This window comes from Ictalurus punctatus, chromosome 20, assembly GCF_001660625.3.
Source record: "Ictalurus punctatus breed USDA103 chromosome 20, Coco_2.0, whole genome shotgun sequence".
Taxonomy (NCBI): Eukaryota; Metazoa; Chordata; class Actinopteri; order Siluriformes; family Ictaluridae; genus Ictalurus; species Ictalurus punctatus.
The window spans coordinates 23,396,641-23,409,054 of record NC_030435.2 but is presented as its reverse complement, the minus strand read 5'-3'; the positions used below and the strand labels follow the sequence as shown (position 1 = coordinate 23,409,054).

At 40.9% G+C, this 12,414-nt stretch overlaps 2 protein-coding genes across 2 annotated transcripts; one reads left to right on the top strand and one right to left on the bottom strand.

Moving 5' to 3' along the window:
- Positions 1–47: 47 nt before the first annotated feature.
- On the bottom strand, positions 48–1,747 carry LOC108280833 (cytochrome b-c1 complex subunit 6, mitochondrial). Its single transcript, XM_017496269.3, has 4 exons — positions 1,589–1,747; positions 970–1,029; positions 724–885; positions 48–351 (listed from the first exon to the last, which is right to left on the bottom strand). The coding sequence occupies exons 1-4, from the start codon at positions 1,628–1,630 to the stop codon at positions 319–321; spliced, it is 297 nt and encodes a 98-aa protein (XP_017351758.1). The 5' UTR covers positions 1,631–1,747; the 3' UTR covers positions 48–318.
- Positions 1,748–2,103: 356 nt separating this feature from the next.
- nsun4 (NOP2/Sun RNA methyltransferase 4) lies at positions 2,104–6,390 on the top strand. Its single transcript, XM_017496268.3, has 6 exons — positions 2,104–2,234; positions 2,586–2,932; positions 3,004–3,158; positions 3,248–3,408; positions 3,627–3,751; positions 4,568–6,390. The coding sequence occupies exons 1-6, from the start codon at positions 2,142–2,144 to the stop codon at positions 4,842–4,844; spliced, it is 1,158 nt and encodes a 385-aa protein (XP_017351757.1). The 5' UTR covers positions 2,104–2,141; the 3' UTR covers positions 4,845–6,390.
- The last annotated feature ends 6,024 nt before the right edge of the window (positions 6,391–12,414 follow it).

The window sequence follows — 12,414 nt, the reverse complement described above, 5'->3', positions numbered from 1 at the left end:
CATAAAAAGCTAACTGGTGTTGAGGAAAACAAAATGTTACTGTAAGGTATGGTGTTAATATTCTGCTTTTTATTTTACAAGTTTTTTTTAGGTGTGTTTTTGGCTAAACAATGGCCCAAAAAGTAATGAGAACTTCGCCATTAAAATGGACTAATGGAATAAATTGTAAATGTAGAATGGTAATTTAACTAAAACAATTAAACATCTATTTTAAAATTTTTAAAAAAAAATCATACTGACATGTACAATAAGGTATTCTGGTCACAAAGATGCTTCTTGAATAAGTGTATTAAACCGTGAGGTAGGGGGTAGTGCAGCTCATTTTAATAAACTGAAGAGCTTCTGTGTGACCTGGAAAACAAAACAAATTAGGAATGATTATGAACAAATTACAGAAAACAAACTAAACTATAATGATGCAAATTAAATGTATATACAGGAAAATCCTGCACTTCAAGATTGTAAAGCTCGTAACCAGATTAAGTGTACAAAACATTTTTTTTTTAGTCAGGGGAGGCGTGTCCTCAGTGTCAGTCCCAGCAAAGGAGGCATGGCTTTGTACTTCCAAGTGCTGACGCTTATAGTATTTTCGATCACATCAGAACAGCGCATATATATTCAGACATCAGATCCTTCAGATCTGTGAAGAGCCGGACAAGTCTTATACAATTCTATATATGTACAGTTAAATATCTTACATAGATTCACACGTAAAGCACTTACACAGTGGTCTTGTGCATGCAGGAAGTCAAACAGCTCCTCGGTGCAGTCTTCCGCCGTGTTTGGCCGTGAGCTCACCCGGGCTTCGCACGCCTCCAGCTTGTGCCGTGTGTGTACACAGTGCTCCGTCCCCTCACACGTCTGTCTCACCGTCTCTAACGGGTCCTGATCACACAGAGACACGGTGAGCGTGGCTCCAGGTCTGATATAGTGTTGGACACAGCTTCCTGTCACTCAATGACAACTTACCACCAGTTCCTCTTCCTCCTCCTCTTCCTCTGGCTCCTCTTCCTCTGCTGGAGCGTCATCCTTATTTATTGTAGAAAAAAAATGAGTGTTGCAAAGTTTCTAATTAATATAACATTTCAAAACAGTCAGACGTTCGGGTGATGCTGAACACTATCGGGGATTACTTAAATACAGATACACCCACAATTAAGCATGTCATTACTTCAATTAATCACTTCATTAAGCATATAAACAAGTGTGCTGTATGCATTCTAATTAGACTTGTCTCTTCCGTGCACTACAAATTGTGTTTAAATAAATTTGCGTTCACCTTTTGAGTTTTTCACTCTATTTATTTGATTTTATTTTTTTGCCTGTAGTTTCCTGGTTATGACCAAGAATAAAAAAAATATCTATATATCTGAAATCTATCTATATCTTTTCCTAAACAGTTTTGAAAAGATATTTATTTATTTTGAAATGTGTTATTATTTATTTATTTATTTATTGTTGAAGAAAAAAAAATGTGAAAAGACATTTAATTTACTGGGGATTTAATGGGTTAATTCTTGCTTATAACTTTTTTTTATTTTTATTTATTTTTATTTTTTTATGCGTAAATAAAAACATGAAGTCCTACCTCAGGATCTCCGTGTATGATCATTTCTCTTTCGTGAACCATGATTAAAGTTTATATATAAAAAAATTCCTTACAGGCGAGAAATAACTTTTTTTTAATCCCACACGCACTCTGAAAGTGGAGGTCACGCGCAGGAAAGTGCTAGAAACACACCGGAAGTAGTTTATTAGCTTGTTAAAAGCACGTCACAGCGGAATTTATTTCCGAAATTATTTCGTTATTTAAAAATAAAAACATGAACGATATTTAAACTACGTATTTTTTTTACATCATTTTTTTATGACAAACGAGTGCGATAATCAATACATACATACAAATATTTTAGTAAACTAATCAGATTACGTTGAGGGGGGAAAAAACCGTAGAGGGTCATTGTAGCTTGAATGATAAATAAGTCATTATAAAATGTCTTAAAAGTAATAAAATGTAATTTGATCGCCAAGCACGCTATTTTAAGGATGTTCGAGTGCTTGGACTAATATCCGTATGACTAACGGAACCAATAACAACAAGTTATTGTGAGTCGCGGACGCTTTTAGGAGTTGCACACAAAATGGCGGCGCACACGAGAATGAGATTTTTGATAAACAAGTTCAAAGACTCTGTTTGTTTTATCCAGCGACGGAATCGCGTTAAAACGAAATGGGTAAAATATTTAGATTGTTTTTATTGTACTGAAACTAATTAAAGCGAGAGCTTTTATGATATTATTATTATTGTGATAAGAATAATGACTATCTAGTACCACGAAAGATAAAACAAAACGAGCAAAATTAGAATTATAAATATATAGGAAAAGAAAGTGATGATTAAATGCTACAGTAAATCCCTTTTTTCACCTGTTTCAAATTATGTTAAATTTTATAGTTAAGTGCCTGCTGAATATTAAAAGCGTTGCTCATCTTTAGTCCCTCTTTGGTGCCAGACAGAAACATTATCACACTGTACAAGAAGATGACTCACTTGTGATATCTTTTATTTTTTAATTGTCTACTAGGCCAGCACCAGAGCCAAAGTCCCAGCGACTAACCTGGCTCTGCAGCACTTCGATGCCACGTATAAGAAATACTTCGGGGAGCTGTGGCCGTCCGTCCGTATCGGGATGTTGTCCGAGCAGAAGTATGGAGCCTTGATGAACAACTTCGCCTCTAATGCAGACGTGATCTCGACTTTACAATCTCAAGGCTGCAGAGACTTCATCAGAGCTGGAGAAACAGAAACACACGAGCTCTCAGATGAATCTGAACAAAATGATCATTCTTCTACAGAACCGGCCCGTATTAGCTCAAATATCCAGTGTTTTGTCTTTCCGAGAGGAGACATAACTCGATTCAAACCTGCCAGGTAGGGAAGATTTCTTCCTAGATCTACTTTGTGACCATCACGTGACATTTCATATGTCTTGTTTCTCTCAGACCAGACAGCGCAGGATTACTGAGTTATTATCTCCTGGACGCAGCTTCTGTCCTGCCCGTGTTGGCGCTGGACATCCGGCCGGGTCACAGTGTTCTGGACCTGTGCGCCGGTCCGGGAGGGAAGACGCTTGCTATTCTGCAGACGCAAGCTGTCCGTATGTAAAGATATTTCCAGATTGTGTTTTTGGTTGTAGTGTTTCCTTAATAAAACTGAATTGTGTCCCTGATTTTAACATTCTCGCAGGGTTTCTGTGGGCCAACGACTTGTCTGGGTCTCGCACGGCCCGGCTCCAGAGGACGCTCCAGAGCTTCGTGCCTAAGGAGCTGAGAGGTGAAGACAAGATCCGCGTCACGTCTCTTGATGGTCGCAAATGGAGGAATATGGAAGACCTCGAATTTGACCGAGTCAGTATTAGCGACGTTTTTTGGCAAAGGGAAACATGGAAAATATCAAATAAGATCATGTTTTGCTTTTCTTGTGTTGTATGTTTTATTTGGTGTTATCTACCATTTACCGTTTCACCCTTTGCATCCTGCACAGCTGCTCAGATGTCATCTGTGTTCTGTATATAAATGGTATTTTTGTGCTTAATTTCTCTCTCTCTCTCTCTCTCTCCTCTCAGGTGCTAGTGGACGTCCCCTGTACCACAGACAGACATTCCCTAATTGAGGATGAGAACAACATCTTTAAAAGGTCCAGGACTAAAGAGAGACAGACGCTTCCCCTACTGCAGATCGAACTCCTGCTGTGAGTCATTATTCAGTCATTTTTTCAAGTCATCTTTAAAAATATATATTTTTTTAAGTATTCATCCATCACTTCATTAGTGCTCACGACAGTCCTTGTTTTGTTCACACTGGAGTGGAGAGTTTTCTCTGTAAACAGAGTAAACAAAATGAAGGGATTCTCATAGGAAAAGGCAGCATGTGCTGTTTAATTAGTAAAAAATGGAAGAAGTCGGTCAGATAGCTGCTGTATTTTTCCCTTCTCGCTAAGATTTCATTAAAGAAGAGGGAAAAACCCACAAAGTTGAAATTCCCTCGTTCTTTTTGGAATAGGTAATAATTCATTAATGGTCTATTATTTACCAATAATTCATCTGGAAAAACAAGTTTAAAAAATGTATTCTAGCTTTACATAATACAGATCCGTTTAAGATTTCTCAGCAGATCATTATAAAACAGGTGTAGGATTAATCAGCGTATCGCTGGACGCTTACTCATTTCAGGCTTTTATTTTTTTTAGAAAGAAGCAAAGTGATCAAGTTATATTTAGTAAAAATTAGTTCATTTGCTAAACATGGAACAATCGAACTTTAAAATAAACCTTTCATTTGTAAGCTATTTATAACAAGAAACCTGAATTGAATTTCCAAAAGAGCAAATGATGGAGACGCAACATTTTCACGAAAGCTGCGCACCAAGACTGTCAAAATATGCAAATTTTCAATAAACGAATAACTAAATAAAGACCTTGATCTTTTGCAAAATATCGCCCAAGCGATAAATGGTCAAAATGATGATGTCTGATAATGCCCTGACGTGTCTTCGTGCTTGCTCTCAGGGCGGGGCTCCAGGCGACTCGTCCGGGCGGAGAGCTGCTCTACTCCACCTGCTCTCTGTCTCCGCTGCAGAACGAGTGTGTGGTGGAGCAGGCGCTCGGTCTCGCTCAGCAGGAGATGGACATCACGGTGCGAGTGCAGGACCTCGGCAGCTTCGCTCGCCTCTTCTCGGACACTTTCCGCTTCGCCCCTCAGCCGGCGCTCGGGGAACTCGTCCTCCCGCACCTGTGCGCGAACTTCGGGCCGATTTATTTGTGCAAACTGCTGCGTGTCAGCTGAAGAGGCCCAGAGTCAGGTTTATACATGGTCAGCTGTGTGTAAACGACTCGTTGCAACACTGCCCTCTGGTGGAGATATTAAAGATGTGTTTTCTAGTAACTAAAGACTGGTCAAAGGAATTTTTACTAGAGGAGGAAATGTCATTCATTTCAGTCGTTGCCTTTTTAAATCTATGCATCGATCCGAATAGTCGGATTGTTACACCGTACCGTGGCGTACATAAGTATTCACCCCCTTCAACATTATTTTTGTGTCACCAAACCTGGAACTGAAACGGACTTAAATTCCTCGTGAAGCGCCTTGAAACGTGCAGTGTTAGTCGACATGACGTAATTTCCACTGAATCAGGAAGTCAGGGCGGGACATTTCGAGTGGCTCCTCCCCCTTTTTAAATATCCAATAGCGTACAGCTTACCTGAAAGCCCGGGCTAAACAGTACTTGACGGTCCGTACCACGGATATTTATAACGTCGGGGGCGGGGCACTTCGGATTCTAGAGAGCGTTTGATCGGACAGAAAGTCTGATGAGAAGCTGATGTGCGGAATGATGTCATCAAAGCTGTTGATCCGTATCGTGTAAAATTTCGAACGCGTGCGTTTTGTGAAAGCGGTTTTTCTCATTGTTTTGGAGCGCACTATAGATAACCTTAAGGCTGACATATTCATACGGAAAGGCACACTAAACTGCAGTTTTGAGTTCAAGGGGACTTTAACTGGGATTTTTACGTCACGAATCTACTCAAAATTGCCCCTACATGTGAAATGGGAGCAAAAAGAATCACACTGTTAAAATGATGGATTTCATTTCGTTCTATGAGATGTTTAAAGGTTTGAGATTTTGTTATAACCAAACCCCGACTCCTACTTTTCCAGAAATTTATTCTGGACTTGTTTTGATCGCTGTTTATTCCCCATGATGCTGTGTGTTTTAAAGCGTGATCTCAGACTCCAGGAACAGATGTAGTAGATTATATTGAGATTTAATTGTGGACTCCATTCCACTAATTATTGTGACTTCTGAAAGCGATTGCTTGTAAATCATTGGGCAGAATTACCTTCATTGTGGCCACACTACTTCTCTAAATGTGTAAAATAATATACGTTGTGGTCAAGCAAATCTAGACTAAGCAAAAATATTCCTTCATTTAATGATCCTTTTACTCTGTGAGGTTTTACATCGTCAGGGTATCTCAAATAAAATAATGACTATTTTTAATGAACAAAGTGAAAAAAATCATGCACCTTGAGTCCGTGCGTCCAAAAGTTCAGTCTGAAATAGTAATAAAGTTTTGATTTATTTATTTTTCCTATCAATTTTATTTATTTTTTTTTTTTTAAAGTAAAGTGTTAATTATTGGTACTTCTCTCTCCGGCCCGTAGATGGCGATATTTGGCAGTTTATTTATTAAAATCACTTGCTGTGCTCTTTTAAAAGTGCCGTATGACTCTCATAACCATCATAACACTAAACTGTTTTACTTCTCCTCTTATTGGCTGTGTAAACTTTTTACTGTTCCCCCAAATGCAGATAAAAAGTTTAATTACATTTAAATGATATTTATTAAATAAATAGTGGTTTTTGTTTTGTTTAGGTCCAGTCAGTTCACAGATCACGTGAGGAGGATTTTAGCCTTTTTGTCTCCTTTATTTATCTATCTATCTATCTATCTATCTATCTATCTATCTATTTATTTATTTATTGCAAATAGACTTTATAAATATGCATATTAAAATAATATTCAGTATTTTGTGTAAAATATATATATATTTAAAACATCACAATATTAGAATAGAATTAACGTGGAAATGTCAGATTTATTATTTATCCATATGTACATTAAGATGTATTTAAAACCCTATTTATAAAATTCTTTATTAAGTGCAGTGATATTATCTGAGTGTGAACTCTATCAGATTGTGATCGTCAGACTCAGCAGGACGTTAGCGTGAAACCAGGAGCTGCAGGGTGATGTAGAGGTTTTCTAATTGCAGTGCGAAGATGGCGACAAATCGCAAACGTGTCCGTGCGGAGAATTAAACGCGGGAACGAAATGCGTAATACTACGCGATGGAAATGTTCTCTTACGTGTTAATGTGTTACACAACCATATTTACACGTTTAGACGCTTCATGTCACGCTTCACACGTGCTTCACGTCTAGTTCTCACGTGATCCGATTTTTATTTTTTTTTTACACACGATTTCTTTTTCACCCGATTCATTCATTTTTACTCACTATGAATCTATTTTCACGTCATCCGCTTCTTTTCACGTTTGATTTTTGTCACGTTTTGTTCTTCCACATGATTCATTCATTTGTTTCACGTCCGAGTTTTTACACACGACCCCGATTCCTTCCGTGAATCACCCCCCCCCCCCCCCCCCCCACGATGCGTTATTTATATACACATGATTCATTTTTTTTTTCTCATGACTCGTTTATATCTCTTTAATGACCTCTTTTTTTTTCTCTCCACGTGATCCCCCCCCCCCCCCCACTTTCTTTCACGATCTTCTCACACGAACGGTTCTTTTTCACGTGCGATCACGTATTGTTCTCGATGTTGTCGCGGTTTACTCGAGCTCGCGTGCACGTTCGGGGCGCGACGTGTCGAAGTGCGCTTTCCGACGCCCTCGACACGTGATCGCGCGTGTGCGATCCCGTGTTAACGTCGAGTCACGCGTTCGGCGCACCGCCGCGGCTCCCCGAGGCCGACCCCACGCCTCTGAGAGGTCTGTTTTGTTTTCCACGAGCGTACGAGCTTCAATTTCCCTCCTCACCCTGTCTGTCTGTCCCCCCCGAACCTGCCTCCCATTTGGGCCAATGTAGCATGAAAAGGTGTGCGCACTTTAAGGACGGCACCGGGGAAGGCCATCGACTCCCCGCTGTCATTAAGCTGCTCGAAAACAGTGTTCCATCGGCGCGGGGATCGAGATTGGCCGCGCTGTCGTTTAGGTGCCGGGCTTCTGGCTGAACATTAAGGACGCAAGAGGATCCCAAAATGGGATGTTTCGCCCTCGTTTTCCCATTCGCCTTTGATTCCACAGATGAGTGCAGATAATTTTCTGTGCGATTGTGAGTGATTACTGTATTACCGCCGTAATATAGGGTTATTTGGGAATGCAAAGAGAATTAATGATACATAAAAAACTATTTTGCGCGTCGGCTGCGTCTCGCGGCCCGCTATAGTTCTCCATGCCTGCATCTTGTGATTACCTAAACATATTGTAAATATGTCCTTCCATATGGGCTTTTACATAAATTTACATTTTTTAACACTCAGGAAACAGGGATCATTAGGGACGAGTTATTTTCACCCGTGATGCCGGAATCGCATCGTACACCGCAAATGTGTGTGTGTGCGTGTGTGTGTGTGTGTGTGAGAGAGAGAGACAGAAAGAGAGAGAGAATCTTTTTATAATGACGAATTTTGGTTATTTGATAGCACCTGGAGCCTCCATGACCTGCGCGGTGAGGTCAGATCACGTTCGGCGCACCGCAGGGACGCACCGATACGATACCGAATATCGGTGTCTCACCAATGGACTTTTCTTTGCACGTGACGTTTCATATTGATTGACACTTTTTTTTTTTCTCTCCTGCTTTTATGCAGAGTCAGGATCATTATTTTCATGTTAAGCACATCATTAGGTAGAAGAAGATAACGACAAATGGAGCATCACACACACACACACACACACACACACACACACACACACACACACGGTGCTATTAAGCGCTTATAGCTGTACAGAGATTGTTTAGAGAGGACTCTCTGAGATGATTACTCAAATGAAAACTCCAGACAGGTGAAAAAGCGGCAAGGTCCTAATTTATACAGCCTAGTTATTTATTTATTTATTTATTTATTTATTTATTTATTTGTTGTAAATGGACACGTATTGTAAACAGACAAGAAGTATGGAAAAACTCTGGCCTTAAATGATCCGCAATGCTCTTTTCCTCATGTATCTGTGGCAACGAAAGAGTGAGTTTACGCGATCGCTTAAAAGTAGACAAATCCATCATCTTTCAAATAGAATATAATATTAAGTAAATAATAAAATACGGCAGGGTGTGCCGTTATAGGAAACGGATCGACCCCGTGTCATCACTTCCTGTCAGAGCTGCTGTTGTAGAACACTGAAGTCCAATTTTTTTCCCCATTTAAAAACGGAGTCTCTCGGTACGTCTATATTTTTGGGGGCGGAGCTATGTACGTCTGCACACCTTTTAAACCACCTTCGATATGCAAATGAGATATGCAAATTTTTTTTCAGCCTGATGTCACAGGAGAACCCTTTTAAGTTGCTTTTACATATTAGAGACCCATCTATTTACTGGTGCTTTAAAGAACCCGGAAATGGTTCTTCACAGCAGTGCCGCTAAGGAACCATGTTGTTATAAGTTCTCGAAAAAACCCGACGTAAGGTTCTGAAAAGCGACGCCAGGAGAACATTTTCCAGTCCCATAAAGTACCTCATAGGGTTCGCTTTAACCCCTTAAAAACCGATACATTGAAGAACCAATACCCGGCTCTGGAGAACCTCTAATGAACCTTAAAGAATGTCTTTAACCTGCAAAGAACGATAGAGCTCGACTCAAGAACACTATACAATGAAGACATGAAGACGTGGTGCTGTAAAGAACCATTAAGGAACCTTTATTTGTAAGAGTGACTGCAGAATCTACGTGTTTAATTATCTTGCTAGTTAGAGACTCTGCTACTGAAAGGCGAGGAAGAAGAACCCGAGTGGAACTGACTCGGGGCAGAGAATGACTTCTTCTACAGCCAACTTTATACGAAGTAACTGAGAAATTCTTCAAGCGTAGGTCTGAAGTTACGCTCTATCGCGCTCGCTGTGTCGGCGACGATCTTAAACCTGTCCTGCTCATTTCAGATTTCGGCGAGTCCGCTTAACTACGTCGAGTGAGGCTTTAAGCCGTGAGAGTACACGCTGCATTCACTGAGAGGCCTGGCCTCCGTCCACTTACCCACAATGCCCTGTGCCCTTTTAAAAGCGATGTGTAGTGTGGCATTGATGCGTAATTATGTGTGACTGAAACAGCACCTCGGTGACAGGCACTGGAGTGCTGCCGCCGCCTCCACCCTGCCCCCCCCCAAAACCAAAAAAAGAGCTTCTCCTCGGCTTTAAGAGGATTAAGTGGGTTTGCGATAACAGAGGGATAAAAAGGGGAAAGGACTGAATCAGAAAAGGGTCGCTGGGACTAAAGAGGGCGACCTCTCGCAGCCGAGTTCAATCACCTGTTGTCACAACCCACAGTCCCCCTCTGCACCCCTTCACCACTCACTTTCTCTTGGGTTCATTTGTCCATTCTGCTGCGTGGGTATTTATCAGGAATGCTAATGCTCCCAGTCCGGACCTCCGAGACGTCTTAAAAGACGTTTAAAGATATTCTGGAAGTAACTAGAAAATGATTCAAAATAATGAACAAACAGCAGTTCAGATTCAACTGTTGCCTGCTCTATTAGGTAATGATCTATGTTTCTTTCCGCCGTGCCATTGGATCCTTGATTCTGATTGGTCGGAAGGTGTAATCTTCGACGGTAGTGCGGCTACGGGTTTATCGCAGGTTTATATTAGTTCCTATAGTAACGGCTCGTTCAGACGCTCAACATAAACGGGTTAAAAACGTACAGGAGCATCGATATGGTGAAGTTTTCCGTCTGGAGATGGTTATTTAACATTTCAAGGAACGTTAATAATAAGGAATAATCGTATTACTTTCGAGTATAAAAGACCGGCGAAGGAACGACTTATATTTGTTTCAAGGACGTTAAACGCAACTATGAACGGACTGTAAATACACGGTTGTCGGTAAGAATCACTTACGTGTAGCAGAAGTCTTCGGGCGAGCGATGTACTCGCGGTACACGGCCCCTGACCCCCTACACTCCGTCTTTATGGGCGTTTCTCTCGCCTTGGAACCGGTTTACAAAGTAAACAGGCCAAACATTTATTAAGATTTATTTCTTACAAAATACAACAACCCGAACCGATCTTCGACAAGACAAACAAGCTTACAGCGCTTTATTTCAAAAGAAACGTCTTTGTAAATAGAGAACGATGAGATTTGACCCCGTCGAGAGTACCGCTCGTCACTACACTGAGAAAGGGACTAACATGCGAACATTTCAGTTATGTGATATTATATGACGTGAATGAGCTAACCCCCATTATCTAAACGCAATCGTGACTTTATTTCTGAATAAATGTCAGGACCCAATATCGCAATACGTCATAAGCGTGATCATTGGCACATGTCTAATAGGTGGCCGGTATTTTGTTATCGTTGACCGCAGAGGCTAATTTCTGCTCCTGGATTGGCGTCGGGGCCGCGAGGGCCTCCGTGTTGGTTTCCATGAGCACTTTGATGTGTATCTGGGCAATGTGCTATTAGAGGGATTTAGCCCAGTTCACAGGCCGGAGAGTATGCGGCGAAATTGCAATGCCAGCAGGCTAAGAGAATGCTGAGAACAGGATTAGGATCATATTCTGGCAGTGCCTGTCACTTCTTCAATGGACCGGGGTTCCTTACGCTGGCAGCTTTCATTCTCCATGCACCTAAAACCTTTAGCAGCTCCAAAAAAAAAGGGGGGGGGGGGGGGGGGGGTAAGTGAAAGGGAGGGAGTGATTGAATGGTACACTGTGATTCTTGTGCTGGGCATGCTCAAGGGCCATTGTGTGTGTGTGTGTGTGTGTGTGTGTGTGTGTGTTGGGAGGGGAGGGGGGGGGGGGTTGTATTATAAAATAAAGACCTGTGAGTCCCACTTGTCAGACACTAGGGCGAGGGTAGTTGTTTATTAATTAACAGATTTTCCCCGTGTCCGCTTTTATCGTCAGGTGTTTCTTTACATGTCAATTTGTGTGTTCGGTCGTGTTCTTATATCCTGTTGAGGACATTTAAAACAACAAAAAAAATAAAATAAATTACGTCGGATACTTCATACGATGCTCGGGGACGCATCTTCAGTGATGTTCCTGAGGTCACGGCGTTTCGGGTTTTCAAATAAAACATTTTTTTTTTTTGTAGATTTAAGTGTCTCATTGTATTGGTAGATTCTCGCAAGGCAGACGTGTCGTAAGTGTGTGTACGTGTGTCATGCAGTATTATGGGTCACATGTGCCAGTTGGACACGTTTGTCATGTGACAGTAAGAAAAAAAAGAAAAAAAAACTCCCATCCTGAACGACTTGCATATTAATCTTTCTAATTCATTATTTTTTTATCTATGTTGTTATAGTGAGTAATTCTTTCTCTTGAGTAACCGGGCTTCCTTTTCAGCGTTCGTAACTCCTCATAACGTCGTATGAATGACGCTTGCTATAGCCAATCAGAGATGAGGAAACGTGCGTGTGATCTACCTATCTTTTCCCTTTTTTGAGTTAACGTCGATGTGTTTCTGTATTTCGCTCTTTTAGCCCGTTCGTATGTTCAGTTACTGTGATGTTCTGAATAATATTAAGGCTCATAAACAGCCGTAACCTTTGTACATAACCTACTGTGCTGTGTGTTTTGAGAATGGTTTTATTTATTTCTCCCCTCC